The sequence below is a fragment of the Salvelinus namaycush genome, chromosome 40 (genome assembly GCF_016432855.1).
Source record: "Salvelinus namaycush isolate Seneca chromosome 40, SaNama_1.0, whole genome shotgun sequence".
NCBI lineage: Eukaryota > Metazoa > Chordata > Actinopteri > Salmoniformes > Salmonidae > Salvelinus > Salvelinus namaycush.
The window spans coordinates 17,608,789-17,635,796 of record NC_052346.1 but is presented as its reverse complement, the minus strand read 5'-3'; the positions used below and the strand labels follow the sequence as shown (position 1 = coordinate 17,635,796).

Here is a 27,008-nt window from a genome sequence, read left to right as displayed (position 1 = left end):
GGAAAATAGTGTATTTTGAGTAGATACAGTGTTGCTTTTCATTTGTTATATTGAATTTGTAATACTGATTTGTGTACTATAATGATTTGATCTGAAGGGTGATGTTTTGTTGGATGTTAGAGGTCGTACCTGTGGTCCTGCTTTCCCAATGTGTCCAGATTCACCACGTTTCCCCTGTATGGAGAGAGATGCACAACTGAAAGAAGATTTGACAAATTCACCTCTATCATCTCATCATCAATGCACATCACCATACGAGGACAGTGGCAGCATAGGCTGTCATTGTAAGCCAGGATGTCATTGTAAATAAGAATTTGTTCTTAATTGACTCGCCTGGATAAATACAAAATAAAAACAAAGGTTACAACATGTGTCACTGATAAGCCAAAACAAAACATTTTGAACCTACATATAAACCAATGATGCCTTATGCCACATGTTGAATAAGAACTGACCTCAGATCAATTTAATTCAGGTGGGCAATCAATGGATTGAAGAGACGGAGCTGTGTAATGTAGAGTTATAGTAGTAGTAGTCATATCTCTCTTACCACAGGTCCAGTAGGGCCATTCCTTCCTCTCTCCCCTTGCATTCCTGCTGGACCCTACAATATACAGTATCATGTTTCACATAATATTACACCCCTCACTGACAGATTGGACACATAACAGGGTATTTACAGTTATTGGTGTGTGTGAGTAACAGGTATTACAAAAATATAATCATTTATTATCAATTAACTAATTGATTATGACCTACCGCAGGACCAGGGGGCCCCATTCCACCAGGAGTACCTGATGGGCCCTGTAAAATAACACACACACACAGACACACACACACACACACACACACACACACACACACACACACACACACACACATACACACACACACACACACACACACACACACACACACACACACACACACACACACACACACACACACACACACACACACACACACACACACACACACACACACACACACACAGAGAGAGAGAGAGTCACGATATGTGCAGCAATTTCAAACAGAAACAGATCATTTTTAGATACTAACCTTGCGAAGCAGCACAAATATACAGATATGCATGATGATGAGCTAACCTTTGACCCAGCAGCACCAGATTGACCTCTCGCTCCTAGAAGACCTGCATGACCCTGTTGATGAGACATTAGCTCATCAGTTCTGATCAGGTCTGTTCTAGGCTCTAATGAATCTCACAGAAGTTCATAACAGCACAGTGCCAAGTTAACTATTTAAAGAACTGTACATGCAGCCATGCTTCAAACTACAGTACAGAGATATGAGCATTGTGATCATCCATGTGCTGCTGCTGACCTTAAGGCCTTTCAGTCCAGGGAGACCTGGCAGTCCTGGGAAACCTCTGGCACCCTGGAAATCACCACATTTAATCACTGTTTGACTTTCACATTTATAAGTACATACAGTGGCCCCATTAAAACAACAGTCTATTCTAGTTGTGGACTATTGTTCATTGGTTTTACTCACAAAATGAAGACTATTCAAGTTTAGGTTGAAGGCAATGGTACCTGCTTTCTTAACTAAGTACAGTTGGATGGGAGTGGATGGGAAAATAAAGCACATCCATCCACAGTCTTACAACTCACTCTAATCATATGGAAATTGTTGTAAGTGGTATAATCAAAATCTTAAAATGTCTATCATAAAAGAAGTGTGTAATTAATTGTGTTTTTGCGAATGCCTTTGCATTCAACATTCATTTGATTTGCAGTGACAGAGAAAGACATTTAATGCAGATAATTGGTTGTTTGAAGGCTGACAGATAGTTGGTTTCAGTTGAAAGACAGTTTGTTACTTACGGCAGATCCAGCGGCTCCTGTATCTCCATCTATTCCGGTTGGGCCAGATTCTCCCTGTGAAGGGAAAACATCACATTCACATCACATTCTCAGCTGCTAGAAGACATTACAGTACAGGTAGGTAACAAATAGTGGTCATTTTCACTCTCTCAGATATAGTCAAACAGCATTTCCCTTACAAAAAAAGATTGCGGTTTTGAAACTGCAGTAAAAGTGACTTAATTGCAGTCAACTGTGGTATTTTGGATGCAGTGATTGTAGTTATACTGCAGTTAACTTAAATGTTATACTGCACTGTCACTGCAATTACACTACAAAATTACTGCAGTAAAAAAACGGATTTATTTTGGACGCAGTATTTGCAGCCTACTACCGGTATATTGCAGTGTACTGCAGTTATACTGCACTCTGACTGCAATATTTTTTCATAAGGGTTCAACAGATGAACAGCACTTCAGAAAGGTAAACAAATAGCACTCCAACATAATGTGAAAGTGATTCTGGATGGGTGTGTAAAGCCTAGATGTTCAATGCATTAAAGGTTGATGTAGAACAAAGATTATAAATAACATCTAAATCTCCATGTTGAGTTCGCTTAAGTGACATGCCCAAGAAGCTGGTGTTTGGAGGTGTCGCCACTTCCGCCGAAGTTGGTGCCTCTCCTTGTTCGGGCGGCGTTCTGTGGTCGTCTTCACCGGCTTTCTAGCTGCCACCGATCCATGTTTCTGTTTTCTATTTGTTATGTCTTGAGTGTACACACCTGGTTCCCATTAAGTTATTATTATTTCCCTATTTAACCCTCTGGTTCCCATTATGTTTTGTGCGTGATTATTCCTGGTTTGTGTTAGTCGTGTGTGTTAGGGTTTGTTATCCCTGTGTGGATTATTTTGGCTGATTTATTTTTCAGAGTAAAGTACGTTATTTTACTCAGTTCTGTGTCCTGCTCTTGACTCTGTCCTCTCCTCTGCACAACTGACATATGACAGGAGGACATATTGCCACGGTTCGTCTCGGGCCTTCAAACCAAGCCAATGTATCCTCCAAACACCAGCTTCAAAGGCATTACCACCGTTGTATAATCCTGAACAATGGTGTGTTAGGTATTTAGGGTTGTCTAATAGTCAAGAGGTTTAATTGTCACTTGGCATTATACCATCTCCGATAAAGGTTAAAAAAAACGAGTTAATGACACAACATGGCATGTTAGTGCAGAGTTAGACACACCAAGGTATTGGTGCTAGTGTAGCCTGCACTAACAAGTTTTTCAACCCGCGCCTATTGAAGAAAGTATGCAGAGCTACCTGCAATCTACATTAGCAACAAGATATTACACTTACATAACATTTGTATCTGTTTTGATCAGTGGCATCCATGGTCTTTGGCTGTGTCCTACTTACTTTGGCTTGTCTACTACTTACTAAAACAATATTCGGTGCAATCAATCAATCAATCAAATGTATTTATAAAGCCCTTTACATCAGCTGATGTCACAAAGTGCTGTACAGAAACCCAGCCTAAAACCCCAAACAGCAAGCAATGCAGATGTAGAAGCACGGTGGCTAGGAAAAACTCTGCACTAATCTTACTACATACTATGAAGGAACATATGCAGAAAGCAACCAATATCAACATACCAGGCTCATTCATACTCAGAAGACGTCATTTCTAATGCGGGTTGTTCCTCACCACTGGCCCTATGGGTCCTGGTCAAAAGTATTGCACTATATAGGGAATAGGGACATGGACTCTGTTGGAGTGTAGAGTACTTACATCTGGTCCTGGTTTTCCTGGTGGGCCCTCAGGTCCTCTGTAACCAAAGCCACCCTGTATGAAAACAACATGTCCAATCACACACAGTCAATACAACATATAGCTCTGGTGTAACACCTCAAGACAGACTGTGATTGGTAGATATTGGTGTAATACATCAATACAGACTGTGATTGGTAGATATTGGTGTAACACCTCAATACAGTGTGTGATTGGTAGATTTTGGTGTAATACATCAATACAGACTGTGATTGGTAGATATTGGTGTAACACCTCAATACAGTGTGTGATTGGTAGATTTTGGTGTAACACCTCAATACAGTGTGTGATTGGTAGATATTGGTGTAACACCTCAATACAGTGTGTGATTGGTAGATATTGGTGTAACACATCAATACAGTGTGTGATTGGTAGATATTGGTGTAACACCTCAATACAGTGTGTGATTGGTAGATATTGGTGTAACACCTCAATATGGTGTGTGATTGGTAGATATTGGTGTAACACCTCAATACAGTGTGTGATTGGTAGATATTGGTGTAAACACATCAATACAGTGTGTGATTGGTAGATATTGGTGTAACACCTCAATACAGTGTGTGATTGGTAGATATTGGTGTAACACCTCAATACAGTGTGTGATTGGTAGATATTGGTGTAACACCTCAATACAGTGTGTGATTGGTAGATATTGGTGTAACACCTCAATATGGTGTGTGATTGGTAGATATTGGTGTAACACCTCAATACAGTGTGTGATTGGTAGATATTGGTGTAACACCTCAATATGGTGTGTGATTGGTAGATATTGGTGTAACACATCAATACAGTGTGTGATTGGTAGAAATTGGTGTAACACCTCAATATGGTGTGTGAGAGTGTAGCGGAGGTAGTTCAGTGATCCAAGCTGGTGTGATGATGATAACTTTGCCTGAGAACTGAAGACTTGTGTTAGCTCCCTGAGATAATGCCTAACCAGGAAGATTAGTCAGTTGATTCAGCCGCGGTAGGATTTTTTATTGAGCGGATGGTCAGGAACTTAATTACAAATAATTTGTGGACTACAAATTGACCGCAAGAAGCCCAAACAGATATAATATTTGACAAAAAAAGTATAATTTCTAACCTTGCTTACATTTGTATATGATCACAAACTGTTTAACTCTATATTGTGTGAGCGAATACTTTGGAACCGATTTCTGATTTCCGTGGACCGCCAGTTGGGGAACAATGGCCTAGGCCCTTTTTTTGTTGAGTTAGCTCTCTGTGCTAATGCCTAGGCTTTAGCTCAATGGGCTAACAGTCTTCAAGCATGTAGGTGACCAGGATTCAAACCCAGTCAAAAAAGCATCAGAGAGATGACTGATGCAGAGATTATGCATGGTTCTTACCATGGATCCTGGGTCTCCAACGTCTCCTGGGGCCCCCTGCCCCCCTGTAGGTCCCTACGAGACAGGGAGGAAAAGGAAATGATCACATATCTGTCTGTTTACTTACAGAAATGATCTCCAGTAAGAACTGATGTCTGATAGGTAGATATAGTCGACCATCTTTGACTTACTGGTTGACCGGACGCTCCAGGAGGCCCTCTTGGTCCTGCCTCACCCTAAAATATACATGGAGACAACATACAGAGACAGAGTAATGAGTAATGTAGGCACAAACGTAAATGAGCTGTCGTTCAATCAAGCCCGCCTAAGACAATGTATAAGACAGGATGCAGCTGGAACGGATCAAATGGAATGGCATCAAACACATGGAAACCATGGCAACCATTAAACTAATTCCGCTCCAGCCATCAACACGAGCCTGTCCTCCCAAATGAAGGTAACACCAGCCTCCTGTTGTGCATACTCTACAGTATGTCTTTCCTTGTTGACAATCTACTGCCCATGGACACACACACTTAGCAAGGACTACCAGTCAATGAGGTTGTCAGGGACTTTTTTGTATAGGACAGAAGATTTAATAGTAACTCACCCTGTTGTCAGATATCATCCCCATCATCCCAGCTGATTTAATAGTAGTTCACCCTGTTGCCAGATATCATCCCCATCATCCCAGGTGACTTAATAGTAACTCACCCTGTTTGCCAGATATCATTCCCATCATCCCAGGTGATTAAATAGTAACTCACCCTGTTGCCAGATATCATTCCCATCATCCCAGCTGATTTAATAGTAGTTCACCCTGTTGTCAGATATCATTCCCATCATCCCAGCTGATTTAATAGTAGTTCACCCTGTTGCCAGATATCATCCCCATCATCCCAGGTGACTTAATAGTAACTCACCCTGTTTGCCAGATATCATTCCCATCATCCCAGCTGATTTAATAGTAGTTCACCCTGTTGTCAGATATCGTTCCCATCATCCCAGCTGATTTAATAGTAGTTCACCCTGTTGTCAGATATCATTCCCATCATCCCAGGTGATTTAATAGTAACTCACCCTGTTGTCAGATATCATTCCCATCATCCCAGCTGATTTAATAGTAACTCACCCTGTTGCCAGATATCATTCCCATCATCCCAGCTGATTTCTCACCGAAGCCTGCTGCCATTTGAGAGACCAGCTGACCCTGGGGGAGAGAGGAGGATGGTCATTCATTCATCATCACCACGGTGTGGAAGTTCTTCACTGGTGACCACAGACTCCGTATGAAGAGAATAGGTGCAGTGACCTCCCCCTCAACTGGACAGGTACAATGAGAAGAGGGACAGAAAAGGTTTGGAAGCTCTGAGCTATCCCTACAAGCCCCCAAGTCTCTTCATGTTACTTACTTGACGTTTTGGGGTGAAAATTATTTCAGGTACAGCAAGCACATTCGGCCAAAAAGCTAAACAAAATTTTTAAAAAGCTGTATTTTTTCCAAAACCAACCCTCTCAGTCAGTTTTCTAACAAGTGTAGGGAGGGAAAGCACTTTTGACCAGAAATTAAGGTTACAGACTGCACCAGTGAAGTGTCAGGCTGGGGAGACAGACAGACAAACTCACCCCAGGGTGTGAGGGCTGGCCGGGGGATCCTGGCTCACCAGGGTTCCCTGGGACTCCTGGTTCCCCGTCGATGCCAGCTGGGCCCTGTAAACCCTGGATTTTAGGAAACATATGAAAACTCATGAGTGACAGTATTGAACGTCACTACTAGAGAGATGATTCAACATGTCTACCAGATTCAACACATAAAGCTATTGAAGAGCAGTGAGTTATCTCAGGATAGTGTGTTAGTCCTAGGTCACATTGAATCCCAGTATTGTAACACGCTTCTCTAGATGTAAATGTCATTGTGTTAGACATACTTTTCTGCCCTTGAAACCAGTGTATCCTCTGTTCCCATGAGCTCCGGGAGGACCCTGAAACATTGACACAGATAACAAGAAAACATGATCACATGATATGTTACACTAGCAGTAGTGTCTTCCCACTGTAGCTGTGGAAAGAGGCTGCAGTAGTAGCATCAGGTAACCCTCCTTGGTTACTGAAACTCTATAGTACCATCTAGTGTGGTAAAGGGAATCTGACTGAACCTCAAGGAGGGGAGGGGCCAGCCGAACTTCTATACAGTATACCAGAGGAAGCTGGTGGGAGGAGCTATAAGAGGACGGGCTCATTGTAATGGCTGGAATAGAACCAATGAAACGGAGTCAAACACGTTGTATCCATGTGTTTGATGTGTTTGGTACAGTTCCATTGATTCAATTCCAGCCATTACAATGAGCAGCACGAGAAACTTATAACATAATTATGTCAAATATGTTGATTTATGAATTTATTTATTTTTACACAAAAGAAATGTCTACAGAGTGCTCACCATTGGTCCGGGTTGACCTACTGGCCCCACGACCTGGAAACAAAAAACAAACAAAAACAGTTGTTCAGCTATAAAAGTGACAGTATGATGTTTTTGATAACAGTTGTCATAATAGGTGTCAAAAGTCACATGAATTGTTGATTAACAGATGCACTGTCTCTGAGATGTCTGAACACAGACTTACGTAAGGGATATCACCAGGTTCGCCTTTCTGACCCTGGAAATCAAATGCATCAAATAACAATGTGACAATCAGCTCAGCTATTCAGGTAGCCTGGTTCCAGATCTGTTTGTGCTCTTACCAACCCCATTGCTCATTGTCAAGCCAAATATGACAATGAGTGACAAGGAGTTGGCATGACAACACAAACAGACTGGCACTCAGGCTAATATTCAGGAGTGTGTCCAAGTAAAAATTGGAAAACCGAAAATTGAGAATATCTTTTATCATTACTCACCTTGAACGCCATCATTTCTTTGAGGAAGGGAAAGGAAGAAATCAGATTTTAATGTAGATCTTTCATCCTTCATTTGATGTGTGATCTTCAATGACTTGATACTGTGTTATATGTTGAAACATTATGAAATATAGTATGTTTTCCCCTCATCATCAGTGAGACACCTCCAGGGAATCCAAACTTAAATCGCTACGTTTCACACTTGGATTTCCATGCAACACCTTGCAGTCACAGTTCGTCTGAGATAATGATGTAGACATGTGAGCCCTGCTCCTTAGACATATAATTCATATATATGTTTAAGCATGTACTGTATATATAATTTATCTCACCTATCCTCCTGTTAGCGCTGGAGAAGCTGTCACACACAGGGCAGCACTCTCCCTCAGGGATGGTCACCTTCTCACAGTTCCCCACCATCTCACACTGCACCTCCTCACAGATGGTGGTTCCACTGTCACACACACACACCCTGCACGGCTCTGGGGTCCACATGTCGTTGTGGGCGTACACCTGCCCGTTGTCCCTGCAGGTCTCGTCCGTCTTCTCCTCTACAGAGTCATGGAGTTTGAAGAACAGACATGAATCACACATAGGTCCTATTAGAAAACACTGAGAGAACTGAGAGGATGTAGGGAGACTGTAATTACAATGTTGTAAGAAATGTAACAACACCATTAATCGAACACCATTCCATCATGACCAGGAGGAATAATTCTCTTAGTGGGCACTTGAAACTGTAAAACATGGATCAATGTAATGTGGTGAGAATGTAGTCACCTGTTTTGATCTTTGGTAGCAGATTATCCCAGGTAGTAGCCTGCTGGCCCTGGGTACCTGCGGCCTCAGAGCACACAGGGCAACATTCTCCCTCAGGGGTGCTGGTTTCCTTACAGGCTAGGTCTTCACATCGGACGTCCTCACAGGTAATAGTCCCCAGGTCACACACACAGATCTTACATGGCTCCGGGTTCCACATCTCGTTGTTGCTGTAGACTTTGCCGTTTTCGGCACAGCTGTCTTTGTGCCCTGCCAGAGCAAGTAAACAGCATTTACACACGTATCTTTACATGTTAAGTCCTCAAGCCATATGAAGTAAGAGGTAGAGTAACCCTCCACAATAACACCAGGAAACAACACCACCATGTTTCTGGGATTTTCAGAGATGACAAAAAGCATGAATGACCATTTCGGGCCAATAGAATCAAGGGGATGTTCAGGAGGCCTGATTAAGGATGAGAGTTTTTAAGGACCATGTGACCTGATGAGTGTCCATGTGACTAAATTATTAGTCTTGTAAATTGTGTGTTTCTTCTATGGCCACTAGGTGGCAGACTGAAGAGAGAGAACACTGTCCCAGAGTGGGACAATCTCACGTTTACTATAATGTGGACAATGTGGTGTTGGTGTCATTGTGTTTAGGTACACATCCGAAATTCTGTTAAATCAAATATAGCTCACTTGCCACAAACTAGCCAATGTGTGAAGCGTTCAGTTTAGGGTTTTTATGAAGAATGTAACACATTACCACCGTCTCAGATTGTCCCCAGGATAGAAAGTCCTGACCTACTCTTTATGTATCTTGGTGCAGCAGCTCCACACAACTATCATTTTCAGTGAAGCTCTTCATTGTCAAAATGTGAAGTTAAATGTTTTTCCTCCAATGTGTAATTATGAATCTTGGAAGAAGCTCATACCAAGGATGTAGTTGCGTAGGGCGATTGCTCACCATAAGAGCAATTTCACCATTTTCTATGACAAAATAGGAAGTTCGTCATTATAAATCATTACGTTACTTAGCAAAATTACATCTCCCCACTTGTCATTTGAAGTTGTAAATTCTAGGCCTACATCTAAATATAGTCGACATAAGTACTGAGTAAGACAGTGACGTCATGTAAGTCAAAACCAGTAATATAGACTAAGAAATCAGACTTTCCATTCAGGTTCTGGGCTTGATGTTATTTGTGTACCTTTATAAATAGGTGCCTACATTGCTCTTCCCACTTCAATAAGATCCCTGAGACTAAAGTTCACTGACGATAAGAGGAAGATGTTATACAGCACGGTCAATGACACAGAACAGAAGCTCTTTTCACAATTCATCTGTGAATCGGGGAAACATCCCTCCAATACAGATGCTGCCAGGAAGCAAGAAACAAGCCAAGCACTTCCCATGGCATTATCTAGGCGGGGTCGTGGGGCCTCTGTTGGAAACAAAGGGAGTGAAACTAGGAGAAACACTGACCACCTGCTGCAGTACTATTTGTAGTATCATTGCGGAATCTCACTTTTATAAACTTAGCCAGTTTTATATGAAAAACGTCACTTCTAAGTACTCATTATGTGGGCGAGCTTCTCCCCAAGAGAGAAGCTACTTTTCAAAAGCAGGAGTTATTTCAGGGAGAACCACAGTGGCCTATATTATAGGTTATGCTTAGCATGTGCCTGTGGCTGGGCTGTATTTCTGACCCAGCCATGAGAGGCCACACCCAGCTAACTCCACAGCCATGGAATCTAAACGCTTCATCATATGGACCAACTTCCATTTACAAAATGTTATAACATTATTAAGTCAGCTGTACCCAAGTGAATAGTGTAAATTAATCAATAATATGTATATTGACTTCAGCAACCAGGGTGTTATTATTAAATCCATTATGTTCAGAGGGTTGATCACTATAAAAGTGAGGCTTGTGGTTATTGTAAATTGAATCAATTTGTGGTTTGCACATGGACCATAACACCGTTCCTCTTCAGTTAATTATCCAATATGGCCGCCTGCTATAATTTCCCACTACACACTGACCTTCATGACACTGTGCTGCTCAGCTGTGAAGTCATGTGAAAGTGATATTGGTGTTATATTATCAAGCACTATCACACATTGTCCAATAGTATACTGTTTTACAGCTAAAGAACACGGGGGAACATTTTGGAAAGTATGGTTTTCTTGTCTTTTTCGCTGTAGCGTTAATCTGCTCAAACAATAGACCACAGGAGGTTGGTGGCTCCTTAATTGGGGAGGACGGGCTCGTTGTAATGACTGGAGTGGAATCAGTGGAATGGTATCAAATACATCAAACACATGGTTTCCAGGTGTTTGATGCCATTCCATTTGTTCCGTTCCTGCCTTTATTATGAGACATTACAATACACTACAATACACCCCACCCTTACTACACAATACCTGTGACTTTTTACACTAAGACGTTTTCTATAGCAACATGGGCCTAAACCCCCAAGCAGCAAGTGTGACCTACTGGGTTTGAACTCAGGTTGCCTGCCTGCAACAAGTCTGCTTTCACCCGCTGAGCTAAAGCCTAGGCATCAGCTTGGTTGAGCTAACACCAGTCATCAGGGCCTTATCTATCTGGAGTTCACCTATCGGATAGGATTAAATACAGAGATATAGAATGAATAGAACGGACGAATCATTATCTTGAATGAGGACTCCCGTTCTATTCATTCTGTTTCTATGCATTTCATCTTATCCGATAGACGAAAACCCGAACAGATAACTTTTGAAAAACTGTGCCCAGGTGGCAGGCAATGTTAGGCCTACTTATCACTTGATTGACCTGTCGCTACACAAGCAGATACAAAAGTGACAAGGAAAAGAATAATTGGGAGAAACCAGACTCAATAATATGTTTTGTTCACCACATCAGTAACTTACATTCTTCGCTGTTCAAAGACAGTATACTCCTAAAGTGATATGGGCTTTGTGGATGCCGACAGCATGAAGCATATTCATACCCAGCATGCATCATTTCACTGGGTGTGTCCGGTCACTCTCTGGCAAACCCCTGACCAAAATCAGTGGCCTGTTTTGGTCCGTCCCCACATCATTATGGCCATGTCGCTCTACAACCCTTCATTCAGCCTCAGCCTTGCACTGAAATAGCCCTGCCAGCCAGTCAGCCAGCCAGCCAGTCATGCACACAGCACCACTTTACCACGTAGTCTGTCTGAGAGGGATGTATTTTTGCTGAATGCAAAAATTGTTGCCGTTATAGTAATAAGAATTTGTTCCTAACTGACATGCCTTGTAAAAACTAAATAAAAATATGGATTCTATCCATGTATGGATGTTTGTATCCAGACATCATTTCTGAGATAACCTGTCCCATTCGTTTTATTTTAATACTTTATTTACTCACTTGTAAAAAGCTACAATGTGACCAATGTGCAAATAGCATCCATTAAAAGTGTTTGTTTAATTTTCCGTTTTTGGGTGTAATGTTGAGTGCAAGGCCAACGTGGTCCAGAGACTGGGTGGCCTGTAAACTGGACTAAACCTGCTGTGGGTGAGAGGTATGATGGTACTTATAAAACAAACCACTTCCTACAGTAAAAACAAAATACACATTTTAGTACTTTATATTTCATTGTGAGAAAATAATTGTGATATTGAGGCCTGTAAACGAAAACACAAACTTAAAAAAATTGTTTTTAAATAATGAAAAATAAAAGAAAGGAAATAGTAAGACAGAAAAGGAAATATGAACATTGCTTATACAACACCTATAGATGTTCAATAAGGCTTATACAACACCTATAGATGTTCAATAAGGCATATACAACACCTATAGATGTTCAATAAGGCTTATAAAACACCTATAGATGTTCAATAAGGCGTATACAACACCTATAGATGTTCAATAAGGCTTATACAACACCTATAGATGTTCAATAAGGCTTATACAACGCCTATAGATGTTCAATAAGGCTTATACAACGCCTATAGATGTTCAATAAGGCTTATACAACACCTATAGATGTTCAATAAGGCTTATACAACACCTATAGATGTTCAATAAGGCTTATACAACACCTACAGATGTTCAATAAGGCTTATACAACACCTATAGATGTTCAATAAGGCCCTATAAAAGTGTTGCATCCTCTCATTGATATGCTTGATCTATCCTGAGAAGGGTCACAACAGTAGGATATATTACTCTAAACTTTCGAGTACTTTACCAGTAAACTAACAGAATGTTGGTAACTTTCAAGGAATATATGGAATCTTATCAGATGACATCTAGTGGCCTTTTGTGGTACTTCAGATTATCACAGGTGTCTGTAATTATATATGTCCCTCTGTGTGGCTTATCACATGTAAAATATATATACAGTATATATATATATATATATATATATATATATATATATATATATATATATATATATATATATATGTCTAATAAGATGATTTTTTAAATAAAAAAATGGAATAACAAAACTGTAAAACATTATCCGAAATATAAACCATCATTTTAGTGAATACCATTTGTGTTTAATGAGGGTTGTTTCAGCATGAAATATTATTTATATATTTTTACACACTTTTATTTATTTTACTATGTCAATATGTCTATGTTGTAAATGTTTTGTGGCCAAACTGATGGCAGTTGTGAAAAAATACAATAGTTGGAAGAGTTGCAGAATTAATGCCATTGATGATAAGATGCTTTTTCATTAATTATGCTCTTTTCTCTTGAACCATATGGTCTATCCACTAGAAACTCATGGACAATATGGACACAGATATAAAAAATGAATACTATATATGAATATTTTTTAAAATTATTATTCAAGTATAAATCACCAAAGTTACCATAGATTGCCATAGATCACTGAAGATTCCAGTAACTTTGTTATATTACGGGTAGCTTTTCAACCGTAATCCTTTGTTCCCAGAGGGACTTTAACAAAATGTGTTCCCTATAGACTCAAGATCTACATGGAAAAAAAGTAATTCCTGTACTCTGCTGCAGTTATGTGGAACGGGTTACCAAGCTACCTGAAAACTCTGTCTTCAGAGAATAGCTTTAACTTACAAAATATCTGAGAAATAGTATGTCGGTGTGATTAGAGGTATTCTTTGATGATGCGACACCTCTGTGCTGTTGATAAGGTTGATATAGTAGTAATTGATTATACTGTTGTTTTTAAATTGCATTGTGTGTGATGTGTGATGTGTCAATCTTGACCACCTGCCATCTACCTGCCGAAGAGGACCCCAACAGTCCGCCACAATTCAAATGAATTGTGTGTTTGGTGTAGGCTTAGCTTGGCATGACGTTTTGATAGCCATATAATTCTCTCTTGGACAAGGTGAGTTTTATCAATTATTCACTTCAATTTACTCCAAAAATTGTTTTAATGCTAATTAATTATGAAAGTTACCTTGTCCGAGAGAGATTTGCGTGGCTATCAAAACGTCAAGCCAGGGTAAGTCTACATGAAACACAGACCAGATTATCAAAACGTCACGCCAGGGTAAATCTACATGAAACACAGACCAGGCTATCAAAATGTCACGCCAGGGTAAGTCTACATGAAACACAGACCAGGCTATCAAAACGTCATGCCAGGGTAAGTCTACATGAAACACAGACCAGGCTATCAAAACGTCATGCCAGGGTAAGTCTACATGAAACACAGACCAGGCTATCAAAACGTCATGCCAGGGTGTCTACATGAAACACAGACCAGGCTATCAAAACGTCATGCCAGGGTAAGTCTACATGAAACACAGACCTTATATGAAGTAGTTCTAAAATCCCAGATAGAAAAAAGGGGTGAAAAAACGATCGGAACCATTTCTGGGTTTTCTGGCTGTGTTGTTATCTTCAACAGTGTTTATGTCTGTAATGTTGTCTGCACCTGGCGGAGCCTACTACTTCTAATTATTAAATCAATCAATTAAAAAAATGTAGAACAAAAAGTTAAACACATGAGCAACTCATATCACTCAGTACAAGCCAATCAACACAATCATCCGTCAGTCAGCCCATAAGTCATGCAGTGCAGCCCCGTCCACTCACCTAGCTTGACATCCTGGCTGGTCACTGTCAAAACCGGAACCAGAGATATAGCCAGACATAGAATAATCCTGGAGAGCACAGAGGTGGCCATGTCTGCACCTGAGACAGGCACCTTCCCAACACACGTACAGGGCAGAGAGGAAGAGGAGAGGAGAGGAGGATGAGAGAGCTAGGCTAGCGTTGCAGTGCACAGTACCATCCAGTAATATCCAAGTAGCCTTGAGAAGAGAAAAGAACTGCCTGAACTAGACCAGAGAAACAGTCTCTCTCTCTCGCTCTACTTCTCTCTCTCCCGCCGCCTCACTCTCTCTCTACTTCTCTCTCTCTCGCGCCTCTCTCTCTCTCTACTTCTCTCTCTCTACTTCTCTCTCTCTCGTGCCTCTCTCTCTCTCTACTTCTCTCTCTCTCGCGCCTCACTCTCTCTCTACTTCTCTCTCTCTCTACTTCTCTCTCTCTCTACTTCTCTCTCTCTCTACTTCTCTCTCTCTCGCGCCTCACTCTCTCTCTACTTCACTCTCTCTCTACTTCTCTCTCTCTCGCGCCTCTCTCTCCCTCTACTTCTCTCTCTCTCGCGCCTCACTCTCTCTCTACTTCTCTCTCTCTCTACTTCTCTCTCTCTACTTCTCTCTCTCTACTTCTCTCTCTCTCGCGCCTCTCTCTCTCTCTACTTCTCTCTCTCTCGCGCCTCACTCTCTCTACTTCTCTCTCTCTCTACTTCTCTCTCTCTCTACTTCTCTCTCTCTCTACTTCTCTCTCTCTCGCGCCTCACTCTCTCTCTACTTCACTCTCTCTCTACTTCTCTCTCTCTCGCGCCTCTCTCTCACTCCCTCTTTTAAAGGGTTGTCTAACCTCTAATTTTCTTCCTTTTTTCCTGTGCTCTCAGTCTCAGACAGCCAACGTTCAGCAGATTACTGAAAAAATAGAATCAGTTACTGATTACAGATGACATTACAGTAGCATATATATATATATATAGGATGTCATGTGTGTCATCCTATAGCTTGTAAAAGAGCTGTCTTGATGAATCAAAAATGTCTTTTGGACACAAAAATCCTGATGAATGTCTGCATTAAAATGAGGAGGGTAGGATATTAAAATGATTACACAAACAAAACCTGACACGCCAAACAAATCAAAACACCACAAACACACCAGCAGGACGTAATGTATTCTGAGATGTCAAGGCAGCCATTTTGCAGCAGAAGGCTTGGAAACGCTCACCAGCTTCACAACAGTAGTTTCTCTGGATTTACTTGAAACTGTGAAGGCATTCACAGAAGTTTATTCATTCCATGTCCCCATATGGTCATTAGCACAGTAATACGTCTTTGTGTCCTGCTTGTCCTGCTTTGTGTCCTGCTTATCTCTATAATAGCCTACCTGGGTAGTCATTCTGACCTTTAGAAAGAGCGTTCTATTCCTGGTCAGTGTTAATGGACCAGTGTGAATACAGACATAGTTTACACTGTGGAAACCACACCCATTTCCCACTCTTTAAAAAGTCTCATAAATAAACAACATTACGTTTAATTTCCGAGCCAAACAGCTAAATTACAAGGAAGGCAAGGCAAGGTCATAACATAACATATCCTGTATGATCTTTGGGTGGGGAAAGCCTTGGTCTAGAAGTATTAAACTCCCTGTAACATGTAGACTAGTCTATTATTGGTACCAGACACAACCACAAGAAAAGTACATTTGAACATAGACACCACAAAGACCACCACTCTTCTTGCTATTTGTCATGCTAGTTCACAACACAGGAACCAGATGTTTCACATGCTACTCTGGTATTTGTTTCATTAGTCCATTGTTGATATAGCCCCGAGTGGCACAGCGGTCTAAGGCACTGCTTCTCCGCGCTTGAGGCGTCACTACCGGCACCCTGTTCCGAATCCAGGCTGTATCACAACTGGCCCTGATTGGGAGTCCCATAGGACGGCGCACAATTGGCCTACATCGTCCGGGTTTGGCCGGTGTAGGCCATCATTGTAAATAAGAATTTGTTCTTCACTGACTTTCCTAGTTAAATAAATGTTAAATAAAAAAATGCATGTCAGCAATCAAGTTTTCAAGATATATAACTTTCATGTGATGCTGAATGTATCATACCGGCTGTATTTCTGTATTATGAAGGTTATATATCTTGAAAACTTGATTGCTGACATGCAAAACATTTGGGACTATATCAACAACATTTGGGACCACACCAATAGATAGCTTTTGGGTGGAGTTTTCCTGACCCATTTGAATGTGATCAGATTCCCTAACCAGCTACAATGAAACTATTGATACCTTACTTACACTGATATCTCTTTCAGCACTTAGGGCAGCATTATTGATAGACATCTAGGGCCTCAAAGACAGAGTAGCACAGGAAGTACTGCATAACCCATTGGTGAGCTCACTGGTCACATGACAGGAAGAATGAAGGCAACTACCTGTCCAATCACGTTATGGGACAGCTTGTCCCCATATCCCCTTACGTGGTGTCTCCATTATTCATTAGCCCTGAGCCCTGAGCTGCACAGCTGAATGACTCTACTTGTTTGAGAGACATCTATTCAGAACAACTGTCCACCTGTGCAGAACTTCCAAATGTGAACTCACCAAAGATAAGGAAAAGAGAAGAATAAACTTCTTTAATAGTGTAAACTAAAGGATTGACATTTGCCTGGACAGCGGACACTTACCTGTTGCTGCCGTGCATGTCCAGCAGTGACTCCTGCACCCGTCTGCTGTTTCTTGGTCACCGCTATGTTCGCTGCGGCGACTAAGAACTTTGTGAAGCAGGTGGGAGACACAGGTCGGTTGATCCCCGTACCGAGCCTGAGTGAGGCTGACCGCTACCAACCGCTCAGCCTGGTCACCAGGAAGAGGAAGAGACACTTCTGGAAGAAAACCAAGTATGCCTCAACCCCCTTCTCCCTGAAAGACATCCTGGTGGGGGAGAAGGAGATCACAGCAGGTAGAGTCCAGTGAGAGGAGGAATACATGTTTATCAGCAGCTATTAACGCCTATGTCATTCATTATAGTGCATTATGAATAGCTTATAAGGCATTATAATGGGCTTATAATGCATTATAACGGTCTCTCTCTTTGACAAAGTAAAGCATGACCGTCATGTGTTTTCTGCAGATGTAAAGCTAGTCCCATACAATATCAGATGCCTTTAACAAGGCCTTTTATTGCATTCAAACAGGGGTGTCGTCGTACCAGCTCCTGAACTATGAGGACAAATCTGACGTGGCCCTGAACGGCAGATTAGGGAACCACCTGATGAACGACGTGGGGTTCAACATCAGTGGTTCAGACTCTGTGGCCGTCAAAGCCTCCTTTGGGATCGTCACCAAACACGAGGTGGAGGTCCCAACTCTACTCAGGGAACTCAACTCCAGGTACACTGCAGGTGGTGGAAAATAGCTTCAATTTTATTCTATTGCATTCTTGTTTCTGATAAGATATTACCAAGGGTCACAATGGTGATGACAAACTACTAATATATCAGGTTAGTTAATATATAACTACGATGGGGCCTCCTGGGTGGTGCAGTGGCTAGCTGTGCCACCAGAGATTGTGGGTTCGAGCCCAGGCTCTGTCGCAACTGGCCGCGACCGTGAGGCCCATGGGGCGGCGCACAATTGGCCCAGCGTCGTCCGGGTTAGGGAGGGTTTGGCCGGCAGGGATATCCTTGTCTCATCGCGCACTTGCGACTCCTGTGGCGGGCCGGGCGCAGTGCACGCTGACCGGGTGTATGGTGTTTCCTCCGACACATTGGTGCAGAGTAGCTTGGGACTATTGGTTCTATCTGTATTTTACTCAACATTTAGTTATTGACATAGTTCTGTTCAACGTTCTCTACCTATACAGTAGTCTAAATACCTCAATTCATGTTAAGTTTAAAATAATACAAGATAAAAGTAGTTGACACCATTCAAACCAATGAGGTTTCAGAACTTTAAAGCCAATTATCTCAGAATCATCTTTTTGCAGATAGAACCAAGCTGTTTATATTCTAATGAGACCATGTTGGTTGTACATACTGTATATTACACCTGGACAGTAAAAGTCTTTCTGACACAGGTTTGTGTTCTGGTTTCTGTCCACTATAGGAAAGTGGATCTTGATCACTGTCTGATTCGTCAGTCCAAAGAAAGTGGGCGGAGTGTTCTCTGCGTTGTCATGGAGAGCATCCGTACGACTCGTCAGTGTTCTCTCACTGTCCATGCTGGCATGAGACGGACGACTATGAGGGTAAACGCACACCTACAGTACACACACAGTACACACACACATACAATACGTACACCTACACATCGTACACACACCGTACACACACACGGTACACGCACGGTACACATAAGGGTACACACACGTACAAACATGCAGTACACACACACAGTACACACACACAGTACACACACCTACACACCGTACACACACACACCTACGCACAGACACGCCATACACACAGACACAATACACACACCACACACACACACACACACACTGTACAGTACACACAGAAACACTGACATCTGACACTCTTAGCAGGTAATGGTTGAATGGATGAATGCCCTGTCTCACCTATCTGACTGGGGTTCTACAGTTTCAGATTGATGATGGTCGAAACCCCAAAGGTCGAGACAAGGCCATAGTGATCCCAGCTCACACCACCATCGCATTCAGCATCTTTGAACTGTTTGTTCGATTGGATGGACGACTTGGTGAGACAACCACAACAAACACACAGACACAATTACACTTGACCACCATCTCTCTCTCTCTCTCTCTCTCTCTCTCTCTCTCTCTCTCTCTCTCTCTCTCTCTCTCTCTCTCGCTCTTTCTGTCTCTCTCTCTTTCTGTCTCTCTCTTTCTCTCTCTCTGTCTCTGTCTTTCTCTGTGTCTGTCTGTCTGTCTGTCTGTCTGTCTGTCTGTCTGTCTGTCTGTCTGTCTGTCTGTCTGTCTGTCTGTCTGTCTGTCTGTCTGTCTGTCTGTCTGTCTGCCTGCTGCCTGTCTGTCTGTCTGTCTGTCTGTCTGTCTGTCTGTCTGTCTGTCTGTCTGTCTGTCTGTCTGTCTGTCTGTCTGTCTGTCTGTCTGTCTGTCTGTCTGTCTGTCTGTCTGTCTCTCTCTCTCTCAATCTCACACACACACACACACACACACACACACACACGCACACGCACACGCACACGCACACACACACACTAATATAGTTCCCCTTCTCCTGATCAGATATCTGCGTAAGCCCTGAGTCGTCAGGCGGATTTGAGAAGGAGCTGATCAGAGAGCAGCTGGGTGGTTTCATTGGTCGATTCTCTATGGGACGGCTACGCAGGTTCCTGTCTGGGATTGTGTACGGAAACCCCTTCAGAGCAGGTGGGAACCTTCTTTCATCTCTTAACCTTTTACTGCAGTGGGCTGAATCAGGGTCACAGAGTGATTCTTGGTAGTCTTAAACTACCAAGAATCAGATATAGTCAGATATAGAGTTGAAATGCATCCCAATATCACACTTTAAATACATCATAGAAGACTGAAATATAACAAAACTGTTTGACATATACGAAACACAGGATTTTCTGTGTTTAAAAAACAAACATGTTTATTAATTATGAAATTATGAAAAATATGAATGAGGCCACTAGGTCCTTTGACTGCAGGAAAGGGCTACCCCCCCCCCCCCCGCATAAAACGACATACCCAAATCTAACTGTTTGTAGCTCAGGACCTGAAGCAAGGATATGCATATTCTTGATACCATTTGAAAGGAAACACTTTGAAATTTGTGGAAATGTGAAATTAATGTAGGAGAATATAACACATTAGATCTGGTAAAAGATACTTTTTTGTACCATCATCTTTGAAATGCAAGGGAAAGGCCATAATGTATTATTTCAGCCCAGGCAATATTTCGATTTTGGCCACTAGATGGCAGCAGTGTATGTGCAAAGTTCAAATCAAATCAAATGTTATTGGTCACATACACATGGTTAGCAGATGTTAATGCGAGTGTAGCGAAATGCTTCTGCTTCTAGTTCCGACCATGCAGTAATATCTAACAAGTAATGTAACAATTTCACAACAACTACCTTATACACACAAATGTAAAGGAATAAATAAGAATATGTACATATAAATATATGGATGAGCGATGGCCGAACGACATAGGCAAGATGCAGTAGATGGTATAGAATACAGTATATACATATGAGATGAGTAATGTAGGGTATGTAAACATTATATAAAGTGGCACAGGTCCCAGAGTGATCTAATCTTATCAGTATAATGCTGTTTAAAGAACAATTATTAGCTCCATATTGTTGAGAAGAATATACACACAGGGATCCTAATAAAATACCAATAAAGAGTATAAACATATATAAACACAAACCAGTGGAGGCTGGTGGGAGGAGCTATAGGAGGAGCGGGTCATTGTAATGGAATAAATGGTACGGAGTCACACGTGGTTTCCATATGTTTGATGTGTTTGATACGTTCCATTAATTCCATTCCAGCCATTACAATGAGGCCGTCCTCCTGCAGCTCCTCCCACCAGCCTCCACTGACACAAATGCTAGTTAAAGCACAGGGTAATGTAAAGATAATGAGTGAAAACAAAATAACATTTTCCGATGTTCCAGTGACACTCTTATCCTCATCCTTCCTTTTCCCTACTCAAGACGACAGGACGTTTGAGGAGCTCACGCACACCCACTCAGACACCTATATGGACGACGTAGTGACAGACTACTACGAAAAAGCAGCCAGCATGACGGACGTCTCCACCGCCTACCTGAGAGGGGACTCCCACTCCCGTGTCAACCTCCTCAACCACAACATCCCCAAGGGCCCCTGTGCCCTGTGTGGCCGGGGCCAGACACCGAGGGAGACGGTCTACGGCTGTCTGGAGTGCTCCTCCGGTGGGCACAAATACGTCAGGCTACACGTGGTGCCCTGCTTCGACCTGTGGCACAAGACGCTCAGCTGAAGAGATGGACTCAGGAAGAGAGAGGGAGAGAGAGAGGTCTGAGTTCATCCCTGATTAGGCATACAGTACCTAACTAATAGCTCTGTGCCATACTGACAGTCAGAAAACTGGGGCTGGCCAATGTCTGTAGTACTGTATCTTATTTGGAGCTGCCCTCCCCTCCCCCTCGATGGATCCTCCCAAGTGACTCCCTCCGTGACTCCCTCCGTCTACATTAGTCTCCTTTTCTCTATTCCATCTGTATTCCAACTATTTCATCTACAACTTGACCTGTGTTCAGTGTTATTGTTCTGTGTGAAGCAGCTGCCAGAGTCACACAAGCACAACAGGAGTATGTGAATTATTCAGATGAGGTATTAAAAATGGACAAGAGGATCGTGTGAAGGAAAAAGGCCATGAAGTTTCTGAGGCAACACAGCCTCCTTGTTTTGGCCTCATTCGGCTGGTTTCAAAGTGTGTCGTCAGGTCGTTTGGGTCATCACCTGACGTTCAGTGTTTGTAGTGGGGTGTTTTGACCTCATCAGGTCAGTGGGACATTGTAATGGTGAAAAGATAGTGAAGAGGCTGAAAATCTACATTCATACTGCCATGGTTACATGACATGGATTCTCCTTTGTTCTTATGTTTTAGTGACATTTTGTTTTATATGGCTGGATTATTTATTTTTAAATAAAGATTGAGGCTTTCTCTGTAGCATAGACTGTATTTCTGTAGACTCCTCACATGTACAGTACATGGATCTTTCTGCTTGGACGCTGGAGGGCTCTGTAAACATATCCAACAACAGTGGTTCCTGACAAAAACCACAAGGTGTCGATAAAGACCAACTCTTTGTTTTTTCTCCAGCTACCACCACCGTATTATTGAACTTGCTTTATCAAGTTGATTTATCAAGGTAAAAATTGGAGATGCCACAGCAGAGAACTGCTGGAGCTCAGTGGGATTATAGTATAGGTTTCACTGTCTTACTGGTACACATAGAACAGGCCATTCCTCCATTCTGAATTGGTCATGAATAAGTCCAGGGTGGTAATTGGTCATGAATAAGTCCAGGGTGATAATTGGTCATGAATAAGTCCAGGGTGGTAATTGGTCATGAATAAGTCCAGGGTGGTAATTGGTCATGAATAAGTCCAGGGTGATAATTGGTCATGAATAAGTCCAGGGTGGTAATTGGTCATGAATAAGCCCAGGGTGGTAATTGATGAATGAGTCCAGGGTATTATAAGTCATAAATAAGTCCAGGGTGGTAATTGATGAATGAGTCCAGCGTGGTAATTGGTCATGAATAAGTCCAGGGTGATGATTGGTCATGAATGAGTCCAGGGTGACGATTGGACATGAATGAGTCCAGGGTGATAATTGATGAATGAGTCCAGGGTGATAATTGGTCATGAATGAGTCCAGGGTGGTAATTGGTCATGAATGAGTCCAGGGTGATAATTGGTCATGAATGAGTCCAGGGTGGTAATTGATGAATGAGTCCAGGGTGATAATTGGTCATGAATGAGTCCAGGGTGGTAATTGGTCATGAATGAGTCCAGGGTGATAATTGGACATGAATGAGTCCAGGATGATAATTGGTCATGAATAAGTCCAGGGTGGTAATGTGTCATGAATAAGTCCAGGGTGGTAATTGGTCATGAATAAGTCCAGGGTGGTAATGGGTCATGAATGAGTCCATGGTATTATAGGTCATGAATGAATCCAGGGTGATTATTTGTAATTGATGAGTCCAGGCCAGGTTTATACTTGGTCATGAATTAATCCAGGGTGGTAATTGGTAATGAATGAGTCCAGGGTGATAATTGGTCAAGAATAAGTCCAGGGTGATAATTGGTCATGAATAAGTCCAGGGTGGTAATTGGTCATGAATAAGTCCAGGGTGATAATTGGTCAAGAATAAGTCCAGGGTGATAATTGGTCATGAATAAGTCCAGGGTGATAATTGGTCATGAATAAGTCCAGGGTGATAATTGGTCATGAATGAATCCAGGGTGATTATTGATGAATGAGTCCAGGGTGAAAGTTGGTCATGAATGAGGGAGATAAACAGGACTATCTTTAGGATCACATCTGATTACCTGTCACTGTGAAAAACTATAATCCTGAATGATTCAGTCATCATGTGTTAAATGAGTGATAGAATGAATCCCACTGGGAAAGACATGACAGCATGGGGATGAGGAGAAGGATAGAGGTCTGGAGAAATGGACAGATGGGACGTGACGGAGACCTGGACTGGGATGATGTACTGTGAAGTCATGTGAGTTCTATAATTATATCTCCCTCCACTTTAAACTAATCGAATACTTCTGAGAGGGATGGACGGATGGGGAAGAGTCACATGGATCTGCTTAGACAGGACACATTCTTGCAGGCAACACACACACACACACACACCGAGTATAGCACGAAATAAAGAGATTGTGTGTGTAGACTAGAGAGACAACATAGAATGAATAGGGAGATGGAGATGGAGGGAGAGGGAGAAAGAGAAGGAGAGGGAGAGGAAGAAGGAGAGGGAGAGGGAGAGGGAGAGGGAGAGGGAGAGGGAGAGGGAGAGGGAGAGGGAGAGGGAGAGTGGAGGCTATTGGATAGTGGGGGTCCAACATCAGTGTTAATGGAAGTGTACAGCTTCCTAATGTGTGATGAATCTGGAACACTCATCAGTGTTAATGGAAGCTGACGGCTATCTGATGTGTGATGAATCTGGAACACACATTGATTAGAAGGAAATGGGATCTTTGGCACCGGAGGCAACACTAACAGGGGAGTGACAGAGACCACACTAACAGGGGAGTGACAGAGACCACACTAACAGGGGAGTGACAGAGACCACACTAACATGGGAGTGACAGAGACCACACTAACAGGGGAGTGACAGATACCACACTAACAGGGGAGTGACAGAGACCACACTGACATGGGAGTGACAGAGACCACACTAACAGGGGAGTGACAGAGACCACACTAACAGGGGAGTGACAGAGACCACACTAACAGGGGAGTGACAGAGACCACACTAACAGGGGAGTGACAGAGACCACACTGACAGGGGAGTGACAGAGACCACACTGACAGGGGAGTGACAGAGACCACACTAACAGGGGAGTGACAGAGACCACACTAACAGGGGAGTGACAGAGACCACACTAACAGGGGAGTGACAGAGACCATACTAACAGGGGAGTGACAGAGACCACACTGACAGGGGAGTGACAGAGACCACACTAACAGGGGAGTGACAGAGACCATACTAACAGGGGAGTGACAGAGACCACACTGACAGGGGAGTGACAGAGACCACACTAACAGGGGAGTGACAGAGACCACACTGACAGGGGAGTGACAGAGACCACACTAACAGGGGAGTGACAGCTAGCGAGAAAGAGAGAGAGAGAGCGTACGCCTTCACTATGGTGAATCACTAAAACAATACAGAAATACACTACGGAAAAAGAAGGAACAGCACGTCAGAAATCAGCTCAATGTAATTGAAGAATCCATTGACTCTAACCACTTCTGGGAAAATTGGAAAACACTTAACAAACAACAATACGAAGAATTATCTATCCAAAATGGAGATGTATGGGTAAACCACTTCTCCAATCTTTTTGGCTCTGTAACAAAGAACAAACAGCAAAAACATATACATGACCAAATACAAATCTTAGAATCAACTACTAAAGACTACCAGAACCAACTGGATTATCCAATTACCTCGAATGAACTACAGGACAAAATATAAACCCTCCAACCCAAAAAGGCCTGTGGTGTTGATGGTATCCTAAATGTAATGATCAAATATACAGACAAAAAATTCCAATTGGCTAAAGTTAAACTCTTTAACATCATCCTCAGCTCTGGCATCTTCCCCAATATTTGGAATCAAGGACTGATCACTCCAATCCACAAAAGTGGAGACAAATTTGACCCCAATAACTACCGTAACTACCTTGGGAAAATCCTCTGCATTATCATTAACAGCAGACTCGTACATTTTCTCTGTGAAAACAATGTACTGAGCAAATGTCAAATTGGCTTTTTACCAAATGATTGTACGACAGATCACGTATTCACCCTGCACACCCTAACTGACAAACAAACAAACCAAAACAAAGGCAAAGACTTCTCATGCTTTGTTGATTTAAAAATAGCCTTTGACTCAATTTGGCATGAGGGTCTGCTATACAAATTGATGGAAAGTGGTGTTGGGGGAAAAACATACGACTTTATAAAATCCATGTACACAAACAACACGTGTGCGGTTAAATTTGGCAAAAAACACACACATTTCTTCCCATAGGGCCATGGGGTGAGACAGGGATGCAGCTTAAGCCCCATCCTCTTCAACATATATCAACGAATTGGTGAGGGCACTAGAACAGTCTGCAGCACCCGGCCTCACCCTACTAGAATCTGAAGTCAAATGTCTACTGTTTGCTGATGATCTGGTGCTTCTGTCACCAACCAAGGAGGGCCTACAGCAGCACCTAGATCTGCCAGACCTGGTTCTGCCAGACCTGGGCCCTGACAGTAAATCTCAGTAAGACCAAAATAATGGTATTCCAAAAAAATGTCCAGTTACCAGGACCACAAAGCTGTGAACGATCTGAGAGACAAGGCAAGAAGGGCCTTCTATGCCATCAAAAGGAACATAAAATTTGACATACCAATTAGGATCTGGCTAAAAATACTTGAATCAGTTATAGAACCCATTGCCCTTTATGGTTGTGAGGTCTGGGGTCCGCTCACTAACCAAGATTTCACAAAATGGGACAAACACCAAATTGAGACTCTGCATGCAGAATTCTGCAAAAATATCCTCAGTGTACAACGTAAAACACCATATAATGCATGCAGAGCAGAATTAGGCCGATACCCGCTAATTATCAAAATCCAGGAAAGAGCCGTTCAATTCTACAACCACCTAAAAGGAAGCGATTCCCAAACCTTCAATAACAAAGCCATCACCTACAGAGAGATGAACCTGGAGAAGAGTCCCCTAAGCAAGCTGTTCACAAACACAAACAGACCCCACAGAGCCCCAGGACAGCACCACAATTAGACCCAACCAAATCATGAGAAAACAAAAATATAATTACTTGACAGATTGTAAAGAATTAACAAAAAAAACAGAGCAAACTAGAATGCTATTTGGCCCTAAACAGAGAGTACACAGTGGCAGAATACCTGACCACTGTGACTGACTCAAACTTAAGGAAAGCTTTGACTATGTACAGACTCAGTGAGCATAGCCTTGCTATTGAGAAAGGCCGCCGTAGGCTGACCTGG

At 42.3% G+C, this 27,008-nt stretch overlaps 2 protein-coding genes across 2 annotated transcripts in view; one reads left to right on the top strand and one right to left on the bottom strand.

Annotated features, from left to right (window-relative positions):
- Positions 1-14,809, bottom strand: part of col5a2b (collagen, type V, alpha 2b) — a 44,366-nt gene extending 29,557 nt beyond the window's left edge. The window contains exons 1-13 of the mRNA XM_038979553.1: positions 14,719-14,809; positions 8,720-8,911; positions 8,215-8,481; positions 7,883-7,899; positions 7,609-7,641; positions 7,425-7,457; positions 6,913-6,966; positions 6,611-6,703; positions 6,117-6,194; positions 5,176-5,210; positions 5,006-5,059; positions 3,615-3,668; positions 130-174 (exon numbers count right to left, since the gene is read on the bottom strand). Of these exons, the coding sequence (XP_038835481.1) occupies positions 130-174; positions 3,615-3,668; positions 5,006-5,059; positions 5,176-5,210; positions 6,117-6,194; positions 6,611-6,703; positions 6,913-6,966; positions 7,425-7,457; positions 7,609-7,641; positions 7,883-7,899; positions 8,215-8,481; positions 8,720-8,911; positions 14,719-14,809 (1,046 nt within the window). The remainder of the gene's footprint in view (positions 1-129; positions 175-3,614; positions 3,669-5,005; positions 5,060-5,175; positions 5,211-6,116; positions 6,195-6,610; positions 6,704-6,912; positions 6,967-7,424; positions 7,458-7,608; positions 7,642-7,882; positions 7,900-8,214; positions 8,482-8,719; positions 8,912-14,718) is intronic.
- Positions 14,810-17,475: 2,666 nt separating this feature from the next.
- On the top strand, positions 17,476-21,710 carry pjvk (pejvakin). Its single transcript, XM_038979551.1, has 5 exons — positions 17,476-17,686; positions 17,922-18,117; positions 18,832-18,973; positions 19,329-19,446; positions 21,403-21,710. Exons 1-5 carry the CDS (start codon positions 17,476-17,478, stop codon positions 21,708-21,710), a joined length of 975 nt encoding a protein of 324 aa, XP_038835479.1.
- Positions 21,711-27,008: the final 5,298 nt, after the last annotated feature.